Source organism: Fringilla coelebs, assembly GCF_963513975.1.
Source record: "Fringilla coelebs genome assembly, chromosome: 6".
Classification (NCBI taxonomy): domain Eukaryota; kingdom Metazoa; phylum Chordata; class Aves; order Passeriformes; family Fringillidae; genus Fringilla; species Fringilla coelebs.
The window spans coordinates 7432581-7459772 of record NC_140034.1 but is presented as its reverse complement, the minus strand read 5'-3'; the positions used below and the strand labels follow the sequence as shown (position 1 = coordinate 7459772).

General features: G+C 45.7%; 2 protein-coding genes across 2 annotated transcripts in view; both read right to left on the bottom strand.

Annotated features, from left to right (window-relative positions):
- Window positions 1-3722: 3722 nt before the first annotated feature.
- On the bottom strand, window positions 3723-6317 carry AKAP5 (A-kinase anchoring protein 5; the record flags this gene model as incomplete). The annotated part of the gene is made up of 3 exons (XM_084207977.1): window positions 3723-4565; window positions 4800-5071; window positions 5216-6317. The coding sequence occupies 3 exons, from the start codon at window positions 6315-6317 to the stop codon at window positions 3723-3725; spliced, it is 2217 nt and encodes a 738-aa protein (XP_084064103.1).
- Window positions 6318-10999: 4682 nt separating this feature from the next.
- MTHFD1 (methylenetetrahydrofolate dehydrogenase, cyclohydrolase and formyltetrahydrofolate synthetase 1) overlaps window positions 11000-27192 on the bottom strand; it is a 40181-nt gene continuing 23988 nt past the window's right edge. Inside the window, exons 16-28 of the mRNA XM_084208501.1 lie at window positions 26500-26602; window positions 25280-25356; window positions 24182-24322; window positions 21554-21622; window positions 20903-21014; window positions 20571-20710; window positions 20128-20169; window positions 19018-19118; window positions 18144-18321; window positions 17674-17781; window positions 16335-16487; window positions 12315-12423; window positions 11000-12133 (exon numbers count right to left, since the gene is read on the bottom strand). Of these exons, the coding sequence (XP_084064627.1) occupies window positions 12334-12423; window positions 16335-16487; window positions 17674-17781; window positions 18144-18321; window positions 19018-19118; window positions 20128-20169; window positions 20571-20710; window positions 20903-21014; window positions 21554-21622; window positions 24182-24322; window positions 25280-25356; window positions 26500-26602 (1314 nt within the window). The 3' untranslated portion in view covers window positions 11000-12133; window positions 12315-12333. The remainder of the gene's footprint in view (window positions 12134-12314; window positions 12424-16334; window positions 16488-17673; window positions 17782-18143; window positions 18322-19017; window positions 19119-20127; window positions 20170-20570; window positions 20711-20902; window positions 21015-21553; window positions 21623-24181; window positions 24323-25279; window positions 25357-26499; window positions 26603-27192) is intronic.

Below are 27192 nucleotides of genomic sequence, written 5' to 3'. Positions count from 1 at the left end.
TGCTGGGCTCAGTGTTGACTTAACAGAAAAGCTTTTTATCCCCCTGGAAGCCTTTCTGGGTATGAGTTGTACTATTTAAACACCCTTTTCTTTGCTGCTAATATAAAAAAGCTGTGGGAGATGAAAATATTTGAAATGACACTGCAAAGCAGGGATAGGGAACTTGTTGGATATAGAGCTGAATTGTCCCCACTGAGGAGAGCACTGGAAACATCTGGACAAAAGCAGCAGCACAGGCTGTGGGGTGAGCAGAAGAACCACTTCCATAATTCAGAGGGCAGCAAGCCATGGATTTCTGGGTAAGGAGCCAGACAGCTCAGAAGCAACCTGAATAGGGCCATAAAAATGATTGGATATCAGGAAAAAATTCCTCCCTGAGAAGAGTGTCCAGCATTGGCACAGGCTGCCCAGGGCAGTGGTGGAGTCACCATCCCTGGAGGGATTTAAAAAATATGTAGATGTGGTACGGTGTAGTGGTGGCCTTGGCAGTGCTTGGTGATCTTAGAGGTCTTTTCCAACCTGAATGATCCTGTGATTCTATGATGATTCCAGATTATTTTAGCTGTTGGTGAGGATGCTGGTCCTAAAGTCAGGCCACCCTTTGGTGCTCTGGCACAGCCACACAGCCACATCCTCACAGATTCCCTGGTTCCCTTTCACAATAGTAAATTTATCATTCCTTCTATGAAAGAAAAAATGTTTTATTAATGTTCTACTCTCTAATCATAAGGAAGGAGTAGACAGTCTTAATTAAGTCATTAGCAGCTGTTATGAGCCTATATTTTGTTCTGTAAACCTGAAAGAATAGATAGGATTAATACTATTAAAAGTGTATAACTCCTTTCCCCCATATTTTGTGTATGTTTTAAACTGTCTCAAGAAATTACATGAAAGATGTTATTAAAAAAAAACCCAGTTAGGGTGTGGGACTGATTTGATCTGCCACAGAAAGTGCCAAAGCACCAAATGTGCTGCTCCCCTTCCCAAAATGCCAGCCCCAACCTGAACTGTCACCACCACCCTTGTCAGTCTGCAGAGCCTCAAACATTTTCCTCTGGTGCCACGGGGTATCTAACAGGGAATTTAACCATGGGGCAGCAGGATGGCTTTTCTTAGCTGCCAGAGATTTGTGATCCTTCACAAATTCCTTACAGCAGTCCCTGGGCAGCCAGGAGTCTGTAGTAGAAATGATTGACCAGCAACCAAAAGGAAATGTCACAGAAAGGGCAGAGGAGAAGCAAACCTCCAAAGAATTTGGATCTGCCACCAACATTAAGATTTCTCTCTGCTCACCGTATGACTGCCTGAAAAAGCTGGACACGATGGAGCACCACTGTGAGTTAATCCTTTCACATCTACAATCTCTCCATAGCTGCCCACTCAATCACAAGGCAAGAAAACAACAGGTACATTCAGCTTTAATGAAATAATCATCAGTTCTATGTACAGCTGTAACAGAGGGAAAACCAGATACAAGAGAGGATGCAAACCCAGCCCCCGACATGGAGCAAGTCACAGGGCAGGGCTGGACTGGGCATTTCTGCCTTTCTCCTCCTTTTTTGAAGATGTGTTTCACCTAAAAGGCAGTACTGAAATAACACCAAATCCTCCCAAAACAGCTTAGCAGCCTGACAGAGGATGACAGCCTGGCCCCATGGGGCAATTTTGTGTTTATTTACTAAAGCTTGGACATTCTCCTCTGCAGCTGACTCCAGTGGGATCCCACAGCAATGCTGCAGCACTTTGCTCAGCACCAGCCTGCCACAGTGCCCAGTGTAATCCCGAAAGCCTCTCCCAGCACCAGGATGGCTCTTCCCAGGGTGCTGTGGCAGCTCCAAATGTCCATCTAAAAGTCCTTTAAAAGTCCCTTTTTCAAAAGTATGGCAAAATACCTGGAAGGACCAGTATGAAGTACAAAGCCATTAAAATTGTACACACTGAATTATCAATAGCTGATAACTTAATAAACAAATTCACAGGAAGAAAAAAACACTTTTTTTTTCTTTACCACCCTCTGGGTTTTTTTAAGTTTTACTTGCACAAAGATGAGCTGTGGCTCTTGCTGCTCGCAGTCCTCTTGTGACATTGAGGAGATGTTTTATCAAGGTTTAAAACATGTTTGTGCACCAGATAGGAGGGACAGGTACAGCCCTTGTATTTTAGCAGGAATCCAAAGTCTGTGCTGGGAAGAGAAATCTCAGCACACGGTCAGTGAGCAATCACCAAGCACGGCTGCTATTACTGCGCCAGCTGAGGAACACGCAGGAGGATTTTCTCAGAGGAACACATTGCCTTGCCCACAGCTGGACACAAATCCCAGCCACGCAGATGCAATCCCATGTTATTAAAAGGCCCCTTTCTCCTGGAGTGCCTGTAGCTGGAGGTGATGCTCACAAACACGCTGCACCGGTGCAAACCCTGCGCTGGTGCAAACCCCTCGGGCAGGGCAGTTCTGGGGTCTGACAGCAGCAGGCTTGTCCAGGCATTTTCCAGCCATGTCCTCAGGCCCTCATGTTGGGATTTTTTTTCCCTGAGGACTTCGGTAGGATTGCTCCAGCATTTCCCTGCATGTTTCAGAGGGAGCTACGTGGCGTGCCAGAGCCTGGTGTGGCAGCGAGCCGGGCATAACGCGCGGTTCCCAAGGGATGCCTGGGCTGGACGAAGGCGGGAGGGCTTCGAGCGGGGAGCGGTGCGGGACGGGCTCCGCCAGCAGCCGGGGATGCCAGCGGCACTCAGACCAAATCAAAGCAATCCCAGCGCCGGCAGCACATTGCAGCTTCCCAAACTATGCTGACTGCTAACACGCATGCAGCTCACTGCTATTTATATCACATGCCATGTATAAAAAAATATGCTACATCTGAGGAGAGCTTCAGCACGACACCGGGATGGGGACGGAGGAAGGCGGGCCAGGAGAGGGGCTGCCGGCGGCACGGCTGCTCCTGCCGAGCCCACGCCCGTGATCCCGCAGGGAATTTTGCCCGTCGAGTTCAATGGTGCGAGAAGGGCCCCCCCAGCAGACGAGGCGCTGTCGCTTTCTTGGCGTTGGCGCAGCCCGGGGTCAGCGAGGCGAGGCTGATGCTGAGCTTTAGCATGTCTGGAGATGCACAGGCCGCTCCCGACAGGGGCAGAGGCCGAGCGAAGGAAGGGGAGAGCTCGCTGGAACCCGCCGGCTCCTGCCGCCCGTGCGTACCGAGGGCCGGTTCACAGCACAAAGCACAGCCTGGCATTGATGTTTTCTTGTTAATATTGCAGACGCTTCGCTCTTCCTCATCTGCGATAAAGGCCCAGCAAGCCTCCAGCCGTTTCAGCGTGCCCCGCATCCAGCCCAGCAGCAGTCGGGCCCTCGCTGCCCCTCAGGGCCTTTCTCCCAACACACGGTATGCACAATCTACAGCGTGAACAGCGGGGAGACAGGGCACGGGAGACAGCAGAAAGGAGGCCGGGACAGAAATGTGCCAATAATGAAAACACAGTCACTGTAACACCTTGGCTTTTCCGCAGCTGTGGTCAGTGGCGCTGTCTGAAGCCGCAGGGATCGCGCTGCCCTCAGCAGGGTCTGCCCACGTCCCGGGGTCCGTTTCACATGGACACAACTGAACGGGCATGCAGAATTTACTACACCCGGCCCCGGGAGCTCGCCCAGTTCTCCACACACCCCGCAGGCCAAATGGAGCTCGAAATCACTTGCTCTGCCCTTCCTCTCTGGGGCAAGGCTGCCATCACAGAAAGCTGTTGTGCTTATTCTGTTCCAGGGCCATTTCGTTGACCAGCTGCTCTATGGATGACTGAATGGCCGCCTTCACGAGGGAGGAGGCGGTTTCTATGAGGAGCAACTCGTACTGCTCCCCAGTTCTGTGCCCCTGGTCACCCAGACCTTTCTCCTCCGCCTGGGGACCACCACCAGCCTCGGGGCTTTCTTTTTGACCAACATCAGTGTTCCTGTTCGATTTTTTATTCCCTTTCTGCTTTTTTGGGGGCAAAACTGGGGACGGCTCATAGGCCTGGTCAGAGTCGGTGTTGTCAGAGTCCTCAGCTTCGGTGATGGTGATGACAATACTGACACCAGCACCTGCAGTTGCTTCTAGTATCTGGTGGCTGGAGCATTCCTGCACACTTGCTGCCTCTTGCACACTTGCTGCATCCTCCACACTCACTGCCTCCTGCACACCTGCTGCATCCTTCACGCTTGCTACATCCTGGGCACTCGCTGTCTCCTGCACACTCACTGCATCCTGTACACTTGTGGCATCCTGAAGGCTTGCTGTATCTTTCACACTCACTGCATCCTTCACGCTTGCTGTATCCTTCATGCTTGCTACATCCTGGGCACTCACTGTCTCCTGCACACTTGTGGCATCCTGCACATTTGCTGCATCCTTCACACTTGCTGCATCCTGCACATTTGCTGCCTCCTGTGCACTCTCTGCATCCTGCTCACTTGCTGCCTCCTGCACACTCACTGCATCCTTCACACTCACTGCATCCTTCACACTCACTGCATCCTTCATGCTTGCTACATCCTGGGCACTCACTGTCTCCTGCACACTTGCTGCATCCTGCACATTTGCTGCCTCCTGTGCACTCTCTGCATCCTGCTCACGTGTGGCATCCTGCACACTCACTGCATCCTTCATGCTTGTTGCATCCTTCACACTCATGGCATCCTGCACACTCACTGCATCCTTCATGCTTGTTGCATCCTTCACACTCATGGCATCCTGCATACTTGCTGTATCCTTCATGCTTGCTGCATCCTGTACATTTGCTGCAACCTTCATGCTCTCTGAATCCTGCACACTCACTGAATCCTGCACACTCGCTGCATCCTGCGCACTCGCTGCCTCTTGTGCAGTCACTGCATCTTTCACACTCACTGCATCCTGCACACTCACTGCATCCTGCACACTCACTGCATCCTGCACACCTGCTGCATCCTTCACACTCATTGCATCCTTCACACTCACTGCATCCTTCACACTCGCTGCATCCTGTACACCTGCTGCATCCTTCACACTCATTGCATCCTTCACACTCACTGCATCCTTCACACTCGCTGCATCCTGCACACCTGCTGCATCCTTCACACTCGCTGCATCCTGCACACTTGCTGCCTCCTGCACACCTGCTGCATCCTCTACACTCACTGCATCCTGCACACTCACTGCATCCTGCACACTCACTGCCTCCTTCACACTCACTGCCTCCTGCACACTCACTGCCTCCTGCACACTGGCTGCATCACCTCTGGATGCCAACTCACTGAAATCAGTTACAGTCTCCTCGGCTTTGCACTCCTCAGAGAGATTTATGCTCTTTTCCAATTCATCCCTTTCAGGCATCTCTTTGCAGATATGAGGGATTTCCTGGCTCTCTGTGATTTCAGGGGCATTGTCAGGTTGATCTTTAGAAGCAGGCACTTCGGGAGCAACTGCCCTGCCCTCCACAGCGTTGGTGGTTGGGGGCAGACTCCCTTCCTGCAGTTTGTCCTGGGCTGTTTCATCAAATGTCTCTGAACTGGTTATCTCCAACTGAACAGTGCACTCTGAATTTTCTTCTGCATCACGTGTGGGCTCTGTCAAGGGCTCACTCTTCCCAGCAGAGGTGTCACTTTCCTTTGCTGTATGGTTGTCCTCTTTCACTGTATCCTGGTCCTCCTTCATTGTATCCTTCTCCTTCTTCATTCCATGCTGCTCCTGCTTCACCGTATCCTGCTCCTCCTGTGCAGAGATTGGGCTGAGGGATTCAGATTTGTCTGTCGGGGCCAAATCCTCTGGCTCTTCAGCAGCCTTATTCACAACACCCATCACTTCATTGGCTTGAACATTGCCCTCTGACTCCTCCACTGCTTCTGAGGGGCTGGGTTTTTTCTTACCTCTGGAGAACCTCACACAGGGCATCTTCACCCCAGAGCTCGCCCGTTTCTTTGGGAGGTCTGGTGCACAGCTCTCCTCAGCATCCACCTCCAGCTGCACTTGGGAGTCAGAGGGCACCTTCTTCCGTGAGGAGGACTTCTGCCTTCTCTGAGGCCTGGCGAGGTTTTTGATGGCTGCCCAGGTTCCTTTGGAGGATCGGGATGCATTGGAAGCTTTGGGCTCCTCTTGGTCAGCGCTGACACATTGGCTTTTCTCCTCTGAGGCTCTTTCACACGCATCCTTCACAGTCAGCTCCTTCTTACAGGGCTTCTTCCGCTTCTTAAAACAGAGCATGGAGGGTTTTTTTGCTTGTTCCTCTGGTGGGGAACATGTGGCCCCTGTGCTGGGAGTCTCTGCCTCTCTTGGGTTCTCCATTTCAATTTCCTTAGCTGCCTTCACCATATTCTCTTCTCCTTTGCTGGCGTTGTGCTGCCGATTTTCCTGATCAATGATTCAGATACAAGAACTGCAGAGATGCTCAAAGTGCATTTTTTTCCTCAAACAGATTTCCAAATAATGTTAGTTGCTTTGTAACGAGCCTATGTGGCAGTGAGAAGAAGTTCTGCTGGAGCTGTCGCATCGACTTTATAACTCCCACTTTGCCTTATTACTCACTTTATCACCTCTCCAAGGAATCCCGAGTAGATGTGCAGCTGAACAGGCTTCTCCTTGGCTTTGCTGGCCTCAGTCACTCTCATCTCTGGAGCAACCCACTTCCAGTTGTGCTTGGTCTAACTGTATAATGGCCAGTCTGACATACCTTTATTTTTTCCCCCAAAGGATGACAAATCAAGCCAAGAATTAACAATTTTTATTCACCCCACGGACCTGGAAGGAACTTGCACTTTGTGAGCTCTCTGCAACTCCACATTGCCCAGGGAGCTTGATGGAAGCACCAGTGGAAGCAGCGGCTGTTTTCTGCCCCCCAGTGACAAGGTCAGATGCTGCTTTGCCTTGGCTTTGGTTTCTGCTTCAGTTCCCCTCGCGTGTTACATGAAATTTGCTGCAAAGCATGACCGAGGCTTTCATCTTTTTATCTGGAACACAATAAATGAGTGATAAGACCCGTAGAGAAATTTTTTAAAAGTACTAAAAAGTTTTTTCTCCCTAAACATTTCCTTTTGGGAGGCAGACCAGGTCAGGATGCACTATAGCAGGTTTTTTTCACTAATTAGCATCAATATCCAAAGGCAAAATAAGGCCACAAGATGTCAACCCAGTGATGTTCCATCACAGAAAGCACTAATTTGCTATTTTATGTGGTAAAAAGCGACTTTTTTTATATAACTGCCCATATTATGGCGAATACTTATTACACAGGCACACACATATTTCCTTCTCCTACGGTTTGCTAAATCCTTTCCCCACTGCTCCATATGCACTTATAGTTCCAGCTAGGGAAATTACACCCTGAGACAGCAGATATTTTTATCTTTAATGCACCATATGACAATATGCAAAAACAGAGAATACAAAAAGGAGGCTTGAGGAATACAAAAGCGAAATCACATGGCAAGAAGGGAGCTTATTTATACTACGTGCATGCCTCCCATGGCAACCTCAATTAACACCGTGTGTGCTCATCAAAGACATGATGTTGTAAGATGTGTGTCAACCTCAGCAAAAAAAAAAAAAAAAAAAAAAAAAAAAGGAATAAAGCTCTGCCTCGAAATATCATCAGAACCTTTTGGATAGAACGATGCAAAAAGGTGTTACCACAAACAGACCAACTTCTGCAGGACGGGCTCGGGGGCTCCGGGTAGGGCTTTACACGGCATTTCGTGCTCTGCTTTTCAGGAGTAGGGTGATTAAAAGGGGGTTCCGGCGCACATTTCCCCCGCAGCACATCTGGGTTTTTAAAAAATTATTATGATTTTAAGGAGGCTGTTTTAAGGGCAAACCGAGCGGAGCTGTCAGAGCCGTGCGAGCGCATCCCGCAGCAGCAGCCGGTGCCCCGAGCGCATCCCGCAGCAGCAGCCGGTGCCCCGAGCGCATCCCGCAGCAGCAGCCGGTGCCCCGAGCGCATCCCGCAGCCCGGCTCCGCCGCCCCCGCGCCCGGGAAGTTTTGGGGGCGTTCGCGGGCGCGCAGCAGGACCCGCCCGGCAGCGCCGCTCCCCCGCCCGGGCACGGGGAGCCCCCCACGGCCGGACCCCTCCGAGGCCGTGCGGGGCTCCCAGGGCAGCGACCGCGGAGGCGGCCCCGGGACCCCGCTGGTGTCGCGGCCCCCGCGGTCCCCCCGAGGCGGAGCCGCCCCCGGCCCCGGCCCCGGCCCCGCGCCCCCCGCGCCCTCACCTGCAGCCCGGCCCGGCCCGGCCCCGCTCCGCTCCGCGCGGCTGCGCTGCCGCCGCCGCCTCCGCCACAGCCGCGCCCCCCGAGCCGGCGGGGAGGGCGCTGCCGGCAGCCCCCCGCCCCCCGCCAGCCCCCGGCCCGCCCCCCGCCCCGGCCGGCACCTGCTCGCCGCCTCCTTCCTCCTGTGGGAAGCGTCGCTCCCTGCTCGCCGATCAGCACGCATCCCTTTCCCCTGGCGGGCAGCATCCCGCCCTGTGGCGGGAGAGCATCCCTCTCCTGGCGGGGCAGGATCCCTACCCGCTGGCAGAGGAGCCTTCCGTCCTCTCGCAGGCTGTGCACAGCAGCTGCAGAGCCGAAAACCACCAACTTCAGCTCGAGGTGAAGGTCCTCCCAGCAATCGAGCTGCGGTTTGTAGTTTGGATCGCAGCGGCAGCAGGAGGCACTGTAAGGGAGCCCGGAGCACAGCCCGCGGGGAGGAGGCACCGCTGGGGGGTTCCTGGCTTGGTGGGGAGGGAGGGGGTCTTGCTCTTGGCAGCTGTTTTTTGTGTCCCACCTAAAACCTTCACAGCTTTCAGCACTCACTGTTGGAGGTGCTGCAGGAGCTACACCTTTGGAGGTGGAGATAAGGACAGCCAGCTCTTGGCTTCAAACTAATCCATGCCCAAAACACCAGATAAAGTGCCTCTTTCATCGGAGCCTTTCTTCTCTCCAAAGCAGCTGAGATCTGACTTAAAAAAAATCACATCTCCAGCTGTGATGATTGATGGGAGGGCCTCCAGAAAAAGGACTTCCAAGTGCAGCTGATGAACTACAGGAAACTGCAGTTGAGATGCCCGAACGTCCCCATTCATCTCCACGGGGAGCTGACGCCCACAAAGGCTTTACAGACATTAACTGCTTCACAGCATGTTTGCACACGAGAAACTGAGCAAAGCAGCACTCTGAACTTGCAAGTGGCTTCCAGTGTAGGCCAGGCTTAGAAAAACACACATGGCCTCCCCCCTCCTCAGCTTCTTCAAGGGAAAAAAGGTACAAAATGGATTAGTTGGGCTGAAATGCCAGCCAGGAGGGCTGAAAAAGTGCATTGAGCATCACAAGGAATTGCCTTTTTAAAAGCTCCCCTCTGAGATGTGTTTGCTCGCATTCACTCAGGATAATAAACTTCATTTGGAAACAGCTTCTCTCCTGAGGTGGGTGGTGGGTTCTAATTATGATCCACTGCTTTATTAAAGCCAAGTGAGGCCCTTCAATGCAAGGAGCTTTTCCCTCGTTGCAGTTGGAGGCAGGAGGGAGGGAAGCAGACAATGAGGATGGTAATGTGAGGCTGGGGAATGTGGTGGTGTGATGGAGGCAAGCTGCCATGAATCCCCTTGGGAGCACTTTGCATGGAATCCAATTATTCCTGACTCTCCAGGGGCAGATGGCAGCACCAATGGCTGTGGTGAAAGGGGAATAAAAGGCAAGCAAAGAAAGCATCAGGATCAGAAGTTGGGTAAACTGGGCAGAAGATTCTGGCCCAGCTGGATTTTGTGTGGTGCTGGTGACACACAAGTCAGCCAGGCAACACCTCCTCTTTCTTGTCCCCAGAAGTACCTAAAACCATAAATCTGTGATATTTCTTACAGGATGTGATGCAGTGCTCTCACAACAGCACAGCACAGGGACGGATGGCCATAACACCAGCTAAGGACCAGGCCCACAAATAGCCCACAGAGAAGAAATTTGTACATAATTAGTTTTTTCTCTAAGCAACAGGAGGAGAAGAGAACCACTGAGTACTTAGCTGGGAGAAATTAAGTGTCCTCTGTGTCCTATTTGATAGGACAAGGCCTAGCTGGCACCCTAAGCTGCAAAGGAGAGTATTAAAAAAATAACCTATTTATGTATCCATCCTGCAAGAGAAAAGAGAGGTTGGAAGTGCAGGTTAGAAAACATTCCCCATTGATCTCAGGAGATGCTTGGGGCTGTTTTTTGGCCCTTGTGCTTTGTTGTTGTGCAGCAAACCCTTCAAAAGCTCGTTCCTGATCCGGCACTGTGCCTCACTGCAGGAGGGGGACTAGCAACCTCTTGAACCATCTCTCTCAAGCACATGGCTATGATCTCATGCTAAACTAAAAGGAGGCTAATCTTAGCATAAATTTGCACTTATCCCATCTTTCATAAGCATAAAATGAAGGTGGAACACAGAGCACTTGCAGGAAAGCAGTGTAGCAGGGAAGATTAAATGTAGGAACTGACAGCAGACTTGGCAGCATCCGCTCTGGCACCCTGCTCCCAGGGAAGGCTGGGCCCAGGAGCTGCAGGTGAAGAGGCAGCCTCAGCCAGGCCGAGGGGCTGGGCAGCAGTGGGGGAGCCCCTCCTGACCCCCTGCAAGGGTACTGAGCCTGCTCTCCTGCCTGCCAGGAAATCTTTGGCTGGATAACATCAAAAGGAATATTTTAGGAGGCTGTGAATGCATCTCAAATGCTCTCATAACCATTTTAAGTGTTCTGTCTGCTCGTGTCACAACCAGGTAACTTTTATGTAATTATTCTCCCCTCCTGAATAATTGAAGAGATAGAGATCTCTTTCTCTCCATATCCATATCCATATATATATATATTCACACACAGTATCTGTGTACTACAAATGCTCTCCTACGTTGGTGCACACCTACATCCTGATCCTCCCAGTTCTCACCAAATTTGGAATGTTTTTAGATTCAGTTCTGATACAAGCAGATGGGCCTCATGACTGTTAATTCAGATATTCTGCAGTCAGATGCAAGTAGCTCACATTCACAGAATAATTCAGGTAGTTTATTTCCTACAGACAACATACATCATCCAGGGAAGGAAACCAGATTAAAACACACACACACCCTGGTGCATTGCAGGCTACTTATTACTGCAATAATCACTCCTACTTGTCAATACAATGATTGCTGTTGTGTGTAGTTAAACACAGAAATAAATTCTAATTCAGTAATCTCAGTGCATACATTAAAACCCAAAAAGCACTTGAAGTATTTGCCAGTTTATTTGTATTAGTTAAAAAATTGGCAGCAATGCTATCTTCATGTTACAAAATGATTTTTGGCCTGCTGACAAAACCTGCTACAAATCACTTGATCACTATTCACGTTGTTTCTATTGATCAAAAAGGTACCATGTGAAACAAGGCCTGTCAGTGGTGTAACTGCACTTAGGGCTGAGCAGGAAATGGTTCAAAGGACACATCTGGTAGAAGCCACAGATATGGGCCAGAGACCCAGTCCCTCCAGATCTGCTATGCAGAGCTTCCCTTCCATTGACAGAAGAACACAGCAGTCACAGCTGGGCTTGGGCCATCTGATGTGGCTCAGGTGCCTGCAGGTGAAACTCCCAGCAGAAGGCAGGGGAAGCACTTGTGGAGAGCCCTGGGAAGTGAAGGGGATCCTCCCAGCTCCTCTGAAATGACACTGGAGCAGTGCCAGGCACAGCAGGCTCTCCCGTGGTGCGAGAAGAGGAACAGAGGATTCCGCGTGGCAAATGGGAAACTGCAGCCAGCAAGACTTCTTAAGATAATACATGCTGCAAAACCCCGATGGTTAAGACAATTAAAGTCCCAAGACTGTTTCAAACAGCTCCAGCTTTAGGATTTTTAATTATTAAAATCATGTCACTGAATCAAAAGAGGACATTAAACCCAAGCTTCTGTATTCTGCTTCAGCTACAATCATGAAGCGGGAGGTCTGTAGAGGAAGCTTGCTTTATATGCTCAGTGTCAACTAGCTTGGAAGACAGCAGTTTAAGAATTATTACAGATTAAAAGTTACTGGTTGATTCTTCAGTACTCCTCCTTCCAGTCACTTCTTGCACTATATTCTCACTGATATCTTATTCTGACTTTAAAAAAAAAGATGAGAGCACAGTTCCATTTACATGACTCATCAGGTGTTCTTCTGGGAGCTAAAAACAAAAATAAAATTTAATTACTATTACATAGTACTGCAGGCAACTTTCAGGCTGAATTATAATAAAATGTCATTTGGAAACATATGGCATAATATGGGACTGGCTTAACTCCATTATCTCAAGATCTTTGCAAAAATAAAGCTCAAATATTGAAGGCCTTCAAGAACACACCAACCTTTGGTTAATCATTCCTTTCAGAAGAGCCCATTTACTTCCCCTGACACCGGGTCCAGGTCTATATCATAGAAGCAGGGTCTTGTAGGAAGTCCTGGCATAGTGCTCATCTGGACAACAAGAGACACAATGTTAAAGTGGCAGTGGCAGCATTTCTGGGCACAAGATCCAATACTGAAGACTTGGAGGCAATAGCTCCCTGAACACCAACAGACCAAAGAATGATGGTCATGGCCTGTTTTGAAGCACCCCATGAGAATCAGAAACTCCTGGCTCAGTAGACAGATATGAAGTTTTTGCTTTTTATGAATATCAGGTTTGGTTTCTGCAGCTGCAAGTAACTGTGCCCAAGATTTGACAATGTACTTGGCTATGCAGCTGACCAGTTCACTGTTGGAGGAGTGTTCATGGACTTTGCTGTAATGAGACAATTACTTCTGAAGTTTTCTGAGTACTGAAGTGAAGATACAAATTTTAATACAACTTTGCCAGCTGTAAAGTCTCAGTTGATTACAATTCCTTGAGAATCTAGAGCTAGACATGTTAAATAACTAGGAATAATTACTGGAACACATTCAGAAGGGCTGTTCAGAGGCAGAGCTGAAGCTCACAAAGCAGCTGCCAGCACTTCTGCCTCAGGCCAGTCCTCTGCACTTGTCCCACTGCTGAGTAGCCAGTTTAAGGGATGCAGAACAAGGCTGGCAGGAACTACACCTGGCCTGATTTATCCTTGCAGCTGACAGCATTTCCCCTCCCCTAAGGCAGCATTTAGCCCAGCAGCACACACAGGCTGAACACGGACTCTCCAAGGGTCTGTGACCATGTTTGGTACTTTGTGCCAGTGGTCATTAAGTGCTTTTATAAAAAGGGAGAACTCGAAAGGTCTCATTTTCTATCTGCATCACCCTGCCTCAGCTTTCACAGTCAGTATTGTTATGCCTGTCTCCATTAGATTAAACATCTCTTTGGCAACCTGGTATTTTCTCCCTGAGCAAGTATTTTGCACGCTAATCAAATTACCTCCCATCTTCCTTTTGATAATAAGCTAAGCAGCAAGAAGGCAAAGCTCTGTTGGTGAGGTCTTTTCTGCAGTTCTCAAAACTGGTCAGGGAGCTTTTGGAGTCCCAGCCCATTTTCCTCAGCCATTTACAAGGGCTAACACCAGTCCCACATGTACTGTACCTCTGCAAGTCTTCCATGGGTCATGCAAAGGTAAAAATCACTTAAAGTCCCCTCTTTGTAATGAATTCTGGGGCTGCATTAGCTTTTTATGAGAGCCACTGCCTTCCCAGAGAGAGAAGAGGAGGGTCACAGGCAGGACCCCCATTCCTTGTCTTTGTGCTCAGCTGTATAAATATTTTGCTCTCAAGAACATCTCAAGAAAATATTAAGAGGTTCAAAGTGCCCAGAGGGGTTTTCCTGTTCTCAGCTCCCAGTCTCTGGCCATGAAGAGCAAGAAACTTCCTATTTATTTATGTACCACTGGAGAATCATGGAGCTTTGCAGATTTCCACCTCCAGATTCAGAGGGCCACAGCAGGAGCTCAGAGAGTGACATTCAATAGAGTAGGAGGTGCTGAAAATGTGCCTGACTTTGCCATTTCTTGCACTTTCTATTTTGAAATGAACAGTCAATTTTTCCTCCTTTCCTATCCAGAGGGCAGCCCACAGTGGCTACTCTGCTATCTATTACTTCAAGGCAGTCTGCTCAAACCCCAAATTTCCATGCAGTGCAGAATAATTTCCATCCAGGCTACTAATTTTCTGTACAAGTGTCTACAATGCTTCATGCAGTTATTTTCAGAGCTGAAGGAATGAACTTTTTCTCATTTATCCTCCTCCCCTTTAATACCACATGTGCTCAAAAAGAACACAGGGCAATTTACACTTTTTACTTACAAGAAAAACTTAGACCACCTGGGTATAACCAAATCCCTTGCAAGATTTCAAATAAAACTAATACCAACCAAATATATATTTGTTGCTCTTGTGGATCTTTCAAAATAAATGCCATTTAGGATCTAAAAAAACCAGAGCTGAATAACAGAATTGTTTTCAATTCAGCAGCAGCCCCAGAAAAGAAATCAAATCAGAGTCCAATGATTTATTTAAGTCTAGATAACCTTTGAAATTATATTTCCTTTAAAATTTCACAGTATTTCATGGAGGTACAACAGTTTCAACTTTAAGCCAGAAAGGAAAATTCCAAACCTCAGAAGCTGAGAAAAAAATAAAGCCTGATGTGCCTTTGTGATTAACTTCAGATAAAAAGAATAAGCACACACCAGTGATTAATTTCACCTCACATTTATCCTAAAAGCTTCTGCATAGAGCTACATATTTGTTGCATTTTCAGCTCACAGTTCAGTGGCTGCTGCCTAAAATTTATTCTGAGGCTGACACATACCCTGCTGAATGGGTTAAAAATAGTGATCTGGTTCAAAACATCTCAGATTGTTTCTTGAAAGGACATCCATTCCCTGGGTTTTAGACACCACAGAAGAGTGATCACGTCCCAGCCAGAAGACTTATTGTTAACTCTGGCAGAATTAACACCATGATTTGCTACATAGCCAAGAAAACATTAGGAAATGGGTACAGCAGCAGAAAGGAAAAAGTCCAACTCCATAGAAACTGAAGACATCAGAAAAAGAGCCAAAATGCTAGTTTTAATGTCTGAAAACATCTCTCTCTTGTTTACTCATTAATGCAGTGTACCCTTTCCTTCTCCAATGCTTATGGAATAAATAATAAAATAAATCATTGTTTGGACTAAATCTTGGCTTGCAAAAAATGCCATTTATAACAGGAACAGGCATGCTATCTTTCATTCTATCCCAAAACACACATTAGTCTTTAGAACATGGATGAGCCAGACTTTAATCAGGATGTGATTACCTTATTGATGCTGGATAATCTGGAAAGCTTAGCTACCTTTATTTAAAAAAAGAGTTAAAAGAAAAAGGCAGACAATATTTGGCTCTAGCTAGCATTTGAAGGAAGAGAGGATCCAACTCTTAAATCAGCAAACTTCATCAAGTGAGTCATGCACCTCAGTGAGAAGCACTGAGTAGTGCTCCTGAAACTTTATTATTACAAACATGTTGCCATGAAGACCTCAGAAAAAGGTTCAGGGCTAATAAATATGAAAAGGAGCTGCTTGCTCCAACTGCCTCATGCCCTAAGGTAATCTAACTAGTTACTCAACATTTGCCCAGAAGAGATTCCCCAGGTAAGATTTCCAGTGGATCTTTTCATCCTAGTGCTGTTTCTACAGATGCAAACGTGGAAGTGGGTTCATTTTGCAGATAGCTCCCCTTTCTGCCAGGCAATTCATAACAAAGCTGTTCCAGGATCCTGTTTCCATTGTTGCTACTCTCTTCCCTCTCAGCTGACAATATGCCAATCATATCAAAGAACAGAAACTAAAAACTGAAGGGCACAGTGAAATGAGTTGTTGGAATTGTTGCAGGCTGAACAGCAAACAGATGGTCAGCAAAACCATGAGAACCAAAGAGGAGGGGAACCTGATGAATGACAGATAGCAGAGCTCAGTTTTGCCTTGGAGGGGTCTCATCCAGAGACATCTGCTCTGTAAGCTTAGGAGGGGTTGCCTTGCTCTGCCCCAATCCACAGCTGCACACAAAGGTCACCTGCAAAGTGCTTCACCAGTATGGAAAGTCACAACAGCAACCAGGTGGGGCAAGAATTCCTCCCTCTACCAGCCTGCTGTTCCTACAACTCACAAACTACAGAGCACATGCTTTTCTCAAAATTGATGAAAAGAGAGATGTGGGACCTGAGGAATATAGCAGGGGCTTGCTAATTATTCAAATGTGAAATGGTCTATTTCAGCCTCCCTCTTCCCCCTGAGAAAAAACCCTATTAAGGCATCTGATACACTGGACTGTTAGAACACCAACTGTAAAGGACAAGGACTTTCCTAATTTAAGACATTTAACAGTAAGTGACTCCTGGAATGCACAGGAGGTTTTTTCCCTCACCCCACAGCTCCCACATACCGTTCCCACCAGGGGATACAAGAACCCAGCCCCAACGCTGGCACGAATGTCTCGGATTGGCAGAACAAAACCTGTAGGTGCTCCTTTTTGTTCAGGGTCATGAGACAATGACAAGTGAGTTTTAGCCATGCAGATTGGCAGGTTTCCAAATCCCTGGGAAAAGAGAAAGAAAATGAATGACATAAGTGGAAAAACCAGTAATTTTTCCAGTACAAAAATCTAATTGCTCTATTGTGCCACTCTCTGCAGACATCAGGCATTTTATTCCCCAACAAGTGCTTCATCCCCAGCCTGTCAGATCCACTGATCATTCTACATCCCCATTCCTTCTCTCTCAAATTCTCTCCCCACCCTCCATTAAGTACTAAAGAAAGAACCACTGTGTCCCTTGGCACATCCAGCTGAGGAAAAGATTAATGTTATGGAAGTGCTGGATATACAACATTGACAGCCAACTCTCTTCAGCCTACTCTCTTCCCAAAATGTTGAACAGCTCAGAGTTAAAGTTTTGTTCAGATGAAGTCAGTTAATTAGAAGTGTTTGATCAATACAATTGCAGGTTGTGAGGAAGTGGCAATTGCATGCCTTTGGGATTTTGATGGACTTGTAAAGGAATATATAAGAAGCACGAAAGTGAGAAGCTCTATTTGCCAGTAATAAATGGACTGAAAAAGGAAAATTGGTTACAGCACCCTGCAGCCAATGAACTGCCAGTCCTCACATCGCTTTTCTCTTCAAAGACCCTCAATAATGCAGAAGCAGGTAAATTTACAACAATGTCACACTTGACAAGAGCAAAAGCAACACAGCAACCAGAAAACATTGAATTCAACAACCAGATGGCAGGTTCAAAACTTGAAAAACTTTCCACATTAAGTCTTGTATAACCCACAGAACTCTTTCCCCAACATAATTGTGACTGACAAAAATCCACATGGACTCAAAAACTGATTAGTGGAACTTGATCTCAATGGAACAAGATGGAAAAATAATCAGAGACTATTTAAAACCAGCGTAATGAGTTGTAATTCCCCAATTCTCTAAATGCTGAAAGACTGGAGAGTATAGTAGGGAAAGATTGCTAAATCTTCATACCCCTTCTTCCCAAAACTATCACAGATGGGTGGTACTGGGCCACATGAGTGGGTTCTGTCTTCTTCACTAGAAGACAAAGTCAGTTTCTCCATTCCCATATAGTTTTCTTCCTCTGCCACAGCAGCATTTAATAAGGACACAATTTGAGTGAGGATTCCCTTGTAACACAGCTTGAACACCACTGCTCAGTATGATAATTTTGAGTGAAAAGCACCACTGCTACCAGGTGGTGTGGAAAACTCACCTGCTTGGTGTACAGGGCAACTTTCTCCTGTGCTTCTGGAAGTAGCTCAATGTCTCTTGCCCCATAGACCTGCTGGGCAATAAGCCTGATCTTGTCTACAATAGGTAGCTAGGAAAACAAAAAAGGCAAGTCAGCATGGCCAAGGCACAAAGCCCTGCAGCATCACAGCAGTTTCAGATCCTCCACACGTCATCAAGTGCACTTCTACAGACACAAGGCTTAATTCCATTTGCTGTAGAACAAAACACAGAGTTCTCTGAGAGTTTTCAAAACACGTTTCAATATTTCAATGGGTAGCCAAAACAGTAAGAACTGACTAACCAGGTCTGTGAGACTCATGGAATCAATGTTTCAGTTCTAACACCATGCTTCTTCTCAATTTCTCAGGCAGCCTTTTAGCCCTAAACAACTTAAGCTAGTGAAACCAACTGATATAAACAAAGCATCTCTGCAATAGTGCAAGTTCCTACCTCCACATTATAGAGGAACCTGAAGTTGTTAGGTGCCTGGGATGCTCTCTGAACAGCTCGGGCCAGGGCCAGGGCTCCTTTCCCTCCCTCTGCCCAGTGAGTGCACTCCACAGCATCGAATGCTCCTGCCTCCTTTGCATGTTGTACTACAAGGGCCAGCTCAGCCTTTGTATCTGTCCTGCAAGGAGAAAGTTTGCATGTTTGTACCAGGATGCACACACAGTAAATGAATGTTCATTCTTGACTTGATCCAAAATGTGTCCCAAGAAATCACAGCTAGCAGAAAGCTGGGGTTATCCACCACAGCCTCCTCCTTGGCTGGCATCAGCTAAACACCACAGCTCGAAGTATTTCTGCTGCATAAAAAGACTACACAGTGGTTGTTTGCTGTGCAGTACCACATGCAGAGCCCAATTCATGCATTTTCCAACAATGCAAAACTGTGGCCTTCTAGTATCTGAAGGGAGGCTACAAGAGAGCTGGAGAAAAACTTCTTACAAGAGCACATAGTGACAGGAACAAGGGGGAATGGTTTCAAACTGACAGAGTAGGTTTAGATTGGATACTAGGAAAAACTTCTTTACTGTGAGGGTGCTGAGGCACTGGAACAGGTTGCCCAAGTGTTCAAGGCCAGGCTGGATGGGGCTCTGAAGAGTCTCATCTTGTGAAAGGTATCTCTAACTCATGGCAGGGGAGTGGAACTGGATGATCTTTAAGGTTCTTTTCAACCCAGGCCATTCTATGGTTTTATGACTCTATGGAAATGCTGCTAACAACACAACAACAGACCTGAGAACAAGAGTTTGTGTTAAACACAGTATATGAAATGCCACAGTGTTACACCCTGCATCCCCCCCAGTCCCAGCTCACTCACTTGAAAGCATTGACAGCCACGACCACCGGGACACCAAACATCCGCGCGTTCTGGATTTGCTTGTTGAGGTTGCTGCAGCCTTTTGCCACCAGTTGAAGATTCTGTAGAGAAGGCAGCAAGCAGGAAGAACATTTCATCAGGGGCAGGGAACCTTTTTTCCCAAACCCACCAAACCAAAAGGCAACGGTAAAAATGTCAAAATTTGCCACAAAGGCAAATCCCCAGTGCTGCTTTTGGAACAGTCCAGACCACTGCAAGCTCTTGGACAGGAGACAGGAAAATGAGTGAGTACTTCTAATGATCATTATTTCAGCTCCCAAGTCAAGGTAAGAGAAGCCATTTTTTATCACCTTTTGTTATGCTTAAAAAGTTAATGCCTGTTCTCATTAACTCCCCGCAGAAAAGCCTCAGTTTCCTCTCTGACATATTTCTCTTTCTATATTAAATATCACCAGCAGTGAATTTCATTACATCCATTTGAAGTCTGCAGCAACAGCTTTCAGTTTACATATATTTACATTCTGCAGCATCAGAGACTATTCCTGGAAATTCAGACATTTCATCCCTTCCTATGCAAAGGATAATATATACTCCATGAGTGAAAGAGCTGCAGCAGTGTAAAGACCCTGATCAATCACCCAAAGGATAAACAACCATTCAAGGCACAAGGATGGAAGGTGAGACTTTAGTTCACTTTCCTTGTTTGCAAATGAGGGAGGGATAAAAACAAAATCTGCTGCTAAGAGGAGAGTAATTAGAGAGGCACTCTGGATATTTTCAGAGACAATATTTCAGCTAAGCAATTACTCTGCATTGAGAGGGTTGGGGAAACAAGACTAGATACTACTATGAAAAACTGAGCACACAGACAACTGTGTGAGTTAAGGAGAAAAAAAGGCTCTGAACACTGGCTAGGTCAAGGACAATAAATGTTTGAAAGAGCAGAGCCAAGGTAACATTTAAAAAAAAAGAGAACATTACAGCTTGTATGAAGAAGCCTTTCTGTGGCAGCTAAATAAGTGACACACTAGTAATCGAGGCATGCACTGCATGACACCATCATGTCATCACCAGTTAGCTGGTCCACTGTCACAACAGCTTAAAGATTACCTCTTCTGTGTATTCCTTTGGCAAAGGTACCCCAGCAGTGACCTGGAGAAAAAGAGAAAGTCCCGTAAGACTTTTATCCATGACGGCAATCCTCACTTGATTCTTATCGAGATACAACACTCTACTCCATGCTGATCCTTTTTATTTCTAAGAAAAAATAAAAGGAAGGAAAAAAGACTAAATGATAAAACACATGACTCACTCTGGAATTGTTACAAGTGGCCCAGCATGCAGGCACTTCACTAGGGCAATAAAACAAGCAGGTATGGACCTGTAACATACTACAATGAAGCTGCCGACAAACCAGGAAATATCAATTCCTTTTACAACTTTGAATTTCACGACAACTTCAAGCTGCTCAGATGCTACAAGGCTTTAAGGGACTGGAACAGAACAACAGGAACAGCCCCTCAGACCCACTGAAAGCCTTCCCCAGTACTTACTGCAGGTCCTCCCCCATGCATTTTCAGAGCTCGGACAGTAGCAACCAACACCACCACATGAGGCCGCAGACCCGAATAGCGGCACTTAATGTTGAAGAACTTCTCCATGCCTATGTCTGCACCAAATCCTGCTTCTGTAACTAGAGTAGGAAATAAAAAAAGAAGTTTGTGAAAGATTTCTGCGTGGAGAAATCATACTCTGATTATATAAATGAGAAACTTCTCCCAAGAAAAAAAAAAATTGAAAAAGCCCAAAGATAGTCATGATAAAAAAAGGAAGATCCCTCCAAAACAAAAAGCAAACAAAAATACCCCACACTCCACACACTTACCTACAAAACCGTCTTTACCCACAAGCTTCAATGCTATTTTGTCTGCCAACACAGAGGAGTTCCCATGTGCAATATTGGCAAAAGGTCCAGCATGAACAAACACTGGTGTTCCCTAGAACAAGGGGGATGTGGAAGGGAGAGAAAGAGGAAATCAGAAAGTGCAATTTTGCAAATATGCAGAATGTCAGGAGCTAAGTATGTGGTATCTGAAAGTAAAGAAAAACACTTTTAGAAGACAGATCTTAAAGCCTTCTGATCAGACATTTGTTATCAGCAATAAGGACTACAGGGCAAACAGGATTATTATAATCTCCACAAGTGGAGGTATTAATCCGCTTAGGAAAAGGATGGCTAAATCCCAGCAACTCTTTGTCATTCTCCTTCATCCATACCATTTAAATTCCCAAAACACTTCTTGACATTAAAGACAACAGACCAAAGACACAGCAAATTTTAGCATTTGCTCAGGGTCATCCCACGTGCCAGTGGCAGACCTAGAAGGAACCCAGCCCTCTCCCCTAGTCCTGAGCACAAAACCACAGTGAGCCCCCAACTCTGAGCTGAGCAGAGCCACACTGACTGTGATGAATTAACTAAATCAGTTGCTCTAAGTGCCTTCTCAGAGCCAAGAACCAAATAACCTGTGCTCACCTCTAGTGTCTGCATGAGGTTTGGTTTAACAGTATCTTTCATCAAGACAGCCAGAGCTCCAGTTACACCCTAAAAGAAAAAAGGACAATCAGTTTCCAGATGTACCAAGACCTTGAGATGGTTCCTATGCAGTGTAAAGGCTCTGATTTTGTCCTCGAGGGCTTTTGGTACCAGAACCAGAAGTTGTTCAACATAGAACTCTAGTCAGGGCAGAGCTGAAAAATGACATTTACATTCCTGTAAAATGATCTGTGATTTCTGGTGGGAGCAGCCTCTTGGTTGTGACCTTGCTGGGCCATGACTGTAGCAAAAGCATAAAGAATAATTAATTCATATTTCTATGCTATGGCAAGGTTAGCAGGTAAGAGCAGCAAGGGAGTAACCTCTCAGTAAGTATGGTTTACTGCAGCTCATTCAGCAGCAGAAAGCAATGTTCTTAAATTCTGTAGGTCCATTTAACCTAGATTTTTCTTCCTTCTTTTCAGCAACTTTGTCTACATACTGGCCTTAAAATGTCATAACAACCTGCTACATTCTGCTCAAGTCTCTTGTGCAGAATAACTTTAAAAGTGAACCTCTGTGCTGATGAGAACAACCAGGCTGACATGAAAGGCAAACACTGGAGCCCACATTTCCTCCCAGGTGCAGCCACATACCCTGCTGAATTCTGCTTCCTGTGCAACCAAAGCTTATGATTTCATCCCCATGTGCTTTGGGAAGAGAAGATGTGGGTTTGGTCATTTTTGTGACTGACAGTCCAGTGGAAACCAAACCAGCTGTTTTCCAGTACTTGAAAAAGTAACTAAAATTGCTGTCCTGAGTCCTGAGCCAAATGTTCACAGCAGTTATGAAAACCTTGACCCATAATCTCTTTTTCTTCTCTTGCAATTTCAACTGAATTGCAGCACTCAAAGACATGAAAGACTATTTCCTTCTAAGACATTCACTGCTTTGTTTCATTACTTTCAATCTTGCCACATGAAAGCTTATTTAACATTTAATGGAAAAGCTTTAAACTTCACTCATCTCCACAATAATGAAAACTGCAGAGCAAGATTTCCATGGCGACATTTCAGACCTGTGTTGCTCAGTGCACTTCCATACATCCCATCCCTAAAACCTGGAGTCAGTTTTTGATTCCATGTTCCTTCCCAGATTTTTTTTGCACCTCCTGGTAGCACACTCATGACATTGGTTGCATCACAGCAGCAGGACCCAGCCTGGTCTCTGCAATCACATTTCTGCCTGCATGAGGAGTGGGTAACATGGTCCTAACAACATGAGCCACTGGCTGCCATCAAGTGTAAATATAACAGACAAGAGAAACTGTTGGATGTCTGATACCATCCTCCGTTCTGCAATTGGAATGAACAATTAAATATAATTAGATTCTTTAAAAAGTTAAAAAAAAAAGAGATGAAAGACTTCTATCACCTGGACTCTACAGAACAGTCGAAGAAACTCCCAAGCCAAACCATCTGCCTACACGGCTGATGGGCAGTAAGAAACACTCCTGTTTTCCAGAAAAAGGGTTTAACTCAGTTACTTAAGTTAAACTGGCAGCATGCTAGGTGTAGGAATTAAAATCTCAAAGCTGCCTACAGAACTTTGGCTCATGCTCTTTCTCATTCCCAACAAATGTCTCACATAGGGATTTACAGATAAATTGTTCCAGCCAAGCACTTTTCCTGCAAGGCCAGAGTCAGGCCATCAATCTACTGTTTCTTAGCTTTATCCTGGGAGGAAGTAAAACAAATAAACAACACTCCCACATCCCCCCAGCACATAAGGAAACAAAAAAACGGCAGCAAGATAGCAAGAGCTGGGTAAGCCTTAATGCCCCATCCCACCTAGCTGGAAACACAGGTCAGGAAGAAGTGCCTGAGACACAGGGCAATGCCCTGAAACCATGCTGAAGCACCATTTGGGAAAATGCTATTTGACACACTCCACAGACCTGCCAAGAACTAACAATTATTGGAGGGAGAGCTGCAAAACAATGCTGCAGCTTGCAACGGCTGCTTAGGGCTGCTTTACACACTTGGTAACAGGCATCCCCAGCACTATGACATTCAGCATTTCATGAAGGGAAATTAAACATTTGTGTCCCTCATCAAAGGCTGCCTTACAGAGAACACACACTTTTTGCAAATGCTTTGGCTTTTATAGCATTCACAGACTCTCAGAAGAAGATATTTCATTGTCTGTAATTGAATTTGTGAACGTTTTGCTCCTGCTCAATGTTTTCCTCACTCCAGGGAGCCTAAGAAATAGGATGGCCAGCAGGATGCATTTTGAGTTCTTCTGATTCACAAACATGCTTTTTATGTAGAAGCCACCACGTATTTCCCTGTAACTCCTATGGTGCCTGCTGCAACTTGACCCACAGCACATCCCATAGGACCCTTGTCCCTGCACAGGTCACACACACACCCTCTCTGGATAAGGTGTGAAGGTGCCACACTGAAGGAAAATAACTTTCATTAACTGCAGGGGCCAGGATTTTATCTTTGCTCTTCTATATGTTAATTTCTTTTTTTTTTTTTCTCATACAACTGTGTCTCTGCTTTTTAATCCAAGGACTTTCAGAAATCATAGGAAAAAGCATTTAATGGCAATGACTCTTACAAGGTCATCAGCTGTAACTGGTTGTCCTTTTTTGCTGGAAGCTACCACCATTCTGCCAAATCGCTTTTTCATATCATCCAAGCCATCAGCCAGGGCCAGGACTGCCATGATTTCACTGCTCACTGTGATGTCAAACTGAGCCTGCAAGAGATGAATGAAGGACATGAACTCATTAACATTCCCTCCCAGCAATTCTTGCCTCTGTTCAATTCTTGAAACAAGGCAAATCATCACCATTGTAATAAAGAAAAGAAAGAAAAAAATAAAGACATAGACTATACAAGAAATCCAAAGCATTGCTCTCAGAACACTTCATTTAATTTGGCCATTTTAAACTAGATTTTTTTTTCCTGCAAAATTAAACAAAACCTACTCATTCTGTTGCTATTACGTGTCTCTCCTGGCACGAACATTAGTGATTCATGTAAGAACACGTAACACTAACAAATTATATTTTTGAAGACTGAGCTCACTAACTCATCTGATCATTGCTAAATAATACAGTAAAAGACAAAAAGCCCACCAGCAGAAAAACTAGATTCTATAGGAAATGTAGGGTAAAATTCATCTGACATAATGCAGACACTTCCACCTTAGGGAAGCTAAGCACCCTAAGGACATTTCAAGTCAAAAGAAAGAGGCTTTTCTGAGCACAATTCATTTGAACTATAAATTTGACAGTTACTTAAGGGATGAGGGGAGTCACAGCCCAATTGCCTCTTTTACTCTATTGATTATACAATTAATCTAGACAAGCTCAGATTCTGTGTCTAGTTTTGGCTGGATAAACCCCACCCAAAACACCTGCAGTAGTGAAGATGAACCACTGTCATGACCAGCTTTTACAAAGGGCACTCATGCACCCCTGTTACACCACAGACATCCCAGTTTGGGAAGCCAATATTCAGGAGACAACAGGGAAGGAGGGAAGAGACAATTACAACTAAACACAGCACTGGTAGCAAATTTAACTGCTCAGCTGAGAGTTTCTGCTTTCTCTTTTAACAAGATAATGGTCAAAAATGAAAATAGCTGGAGCTACAGAAACTTCCTTTTTTCAAAGTACTTTTTAAACATGTGAGAAAAGGGAACAATTACCGTCCGTGTGAAGCCTTTCTCTGTTGCAGACTGTCCAATAGTGATTTTCCTAAGGAATCTGTCATTTGTATCCAGTACTGCAAGGAATGCAGAGAGGTAAGATGTCACATTGCCAAGTCATAAATTCACATCTTTGCCCTGTGACAAACCAGGTCACCAGTGAAGAGAAGATGGCAGTTTGAGAAACCATCCTCTCCTAAAGAATGGCAAGTGCTTCTCAACATGATTCTTACACAAAAACTACAATGAAATTAAGATAGCCAGAGACAGACCAGAGCCTGCACTGCATTCAGAGGGAGCCTGCATCCCTTTGTGTGCATTAACCACCAGACCAAAGCTTCTCTGAAAAGCAGAACTGATAATGTTATTCCAATTGATTTTTCACCATCATTAACCAATATGAATCCAGGAAATTACCCCAGTCAAAAAGAAATAAAATTAACACTTTATAAGTTAAGTGATAAAATGGTCAGATACTATCATTTAGTGAGAATTGTTTTATATAGCTCCATTAAGTCAAATTACCTTGGAAACACAAACTACAAAACACTGGCTTAAATTTGCTGTTTCCTTCTATATGCTTGAAATATTCAAAGTGTTTTATGAAGTATTTCCCATGAGGCAGACTACTCTAGTCTCATTACAGGTTATGAAGCAAATTCTGGAGAATACATTTCATACTGTATTTTAAAAAAAAGAAGAAAAAGCAACACACTTCGAGCATAACTCAGGAAAAAAGTCCACTTTTACAATTCTTTTGATAGTGAAATATTTAATCTGCCAGACCAGAGAATGATTCTACCTTCAGCTATCCTTAAAAACCTTTAAAAAAATCTGGTCTTCATTTGCTGTCAGTCCCCAACAGAGCAAGTGGGCAGATTAAAACTGAGTTTAATTCCAGAGCAGAACCCTCTTACTCACAGAGCAGTAAGGTAAAAAGGCTGTTGGCTACAGTTGCCAAATTCAACTCTCTCAGTGACTGACAAATCCACAAACTGTCACCCATTAGCAAACTTAATGTTTATGAATTCAGAGCAGATTCAAGCCCCTCTGTCAGACCCCTCAGAAATGAGATCCCAGCTGCAGGCAACTCTCCCACGAAACTTAATGAAAGAGGAACCAGCTCTGCCCTCTTTCCCATCTTCCCAGGAAACACAGTTTCAGCTGCAACTACAAATGTCTCGTTTGATGTGTTTTCTTCCATTTAATGTCCCTAGTACCTCTTTGCCATGTTATGGTGCCTGGGTCAATGTCCAGTCTCACAAATGCATTTACTTCTTCCTTTGTCAAAGCCATAGGATCTGTTTTGTTAATGCCCAGTTTCTATGGGAAGAAAAGACAAATAAGAGGTATAGTGAAAATATTCACAGAAATGAACCTTTTACTACAACACTGAGGCTTTGGCAGCAGCATCTGAACATTCAGAAATAAGGAGGGGCTGTCTTTTTGTGACCCTTTCTTCCAAACCCCACAACAACGTAAGATGATCCATATCAGCATCCACTGGACAGAGCTTGCTGCTGTCCAGCTTGGAAAGGACAAGGCAGACAATGGAGCTCATTAGGGCAGGGTGCCACCAAGCTTTGTGCAAGGCACCTACAGAAAGACACAGCTCTGCAGTTCCTTCCACGCCTTGCCTTTTCATTAGCCTCACATGCTTACATCCATTTCTCGTTAGTTTGCCTGGGGTCACTGCACACAGGCACACGTATTTAAAGGCACTGCTTTCAGCATGCTGGTTAAAGCAGCACAAAGGAGGAATTAAACAATTCAGTCACAAGGCTGTCAGCATCCCAGAAAGCTGATCTTGAACACACTGAGAGGATGGGCAGTGTGCCAAGTTGCTTAATTGAGAGAAGAATTATCTCAAGAAGCCTGATAGAAGCACAAGCTTAGGCATGAGGGAAACGATA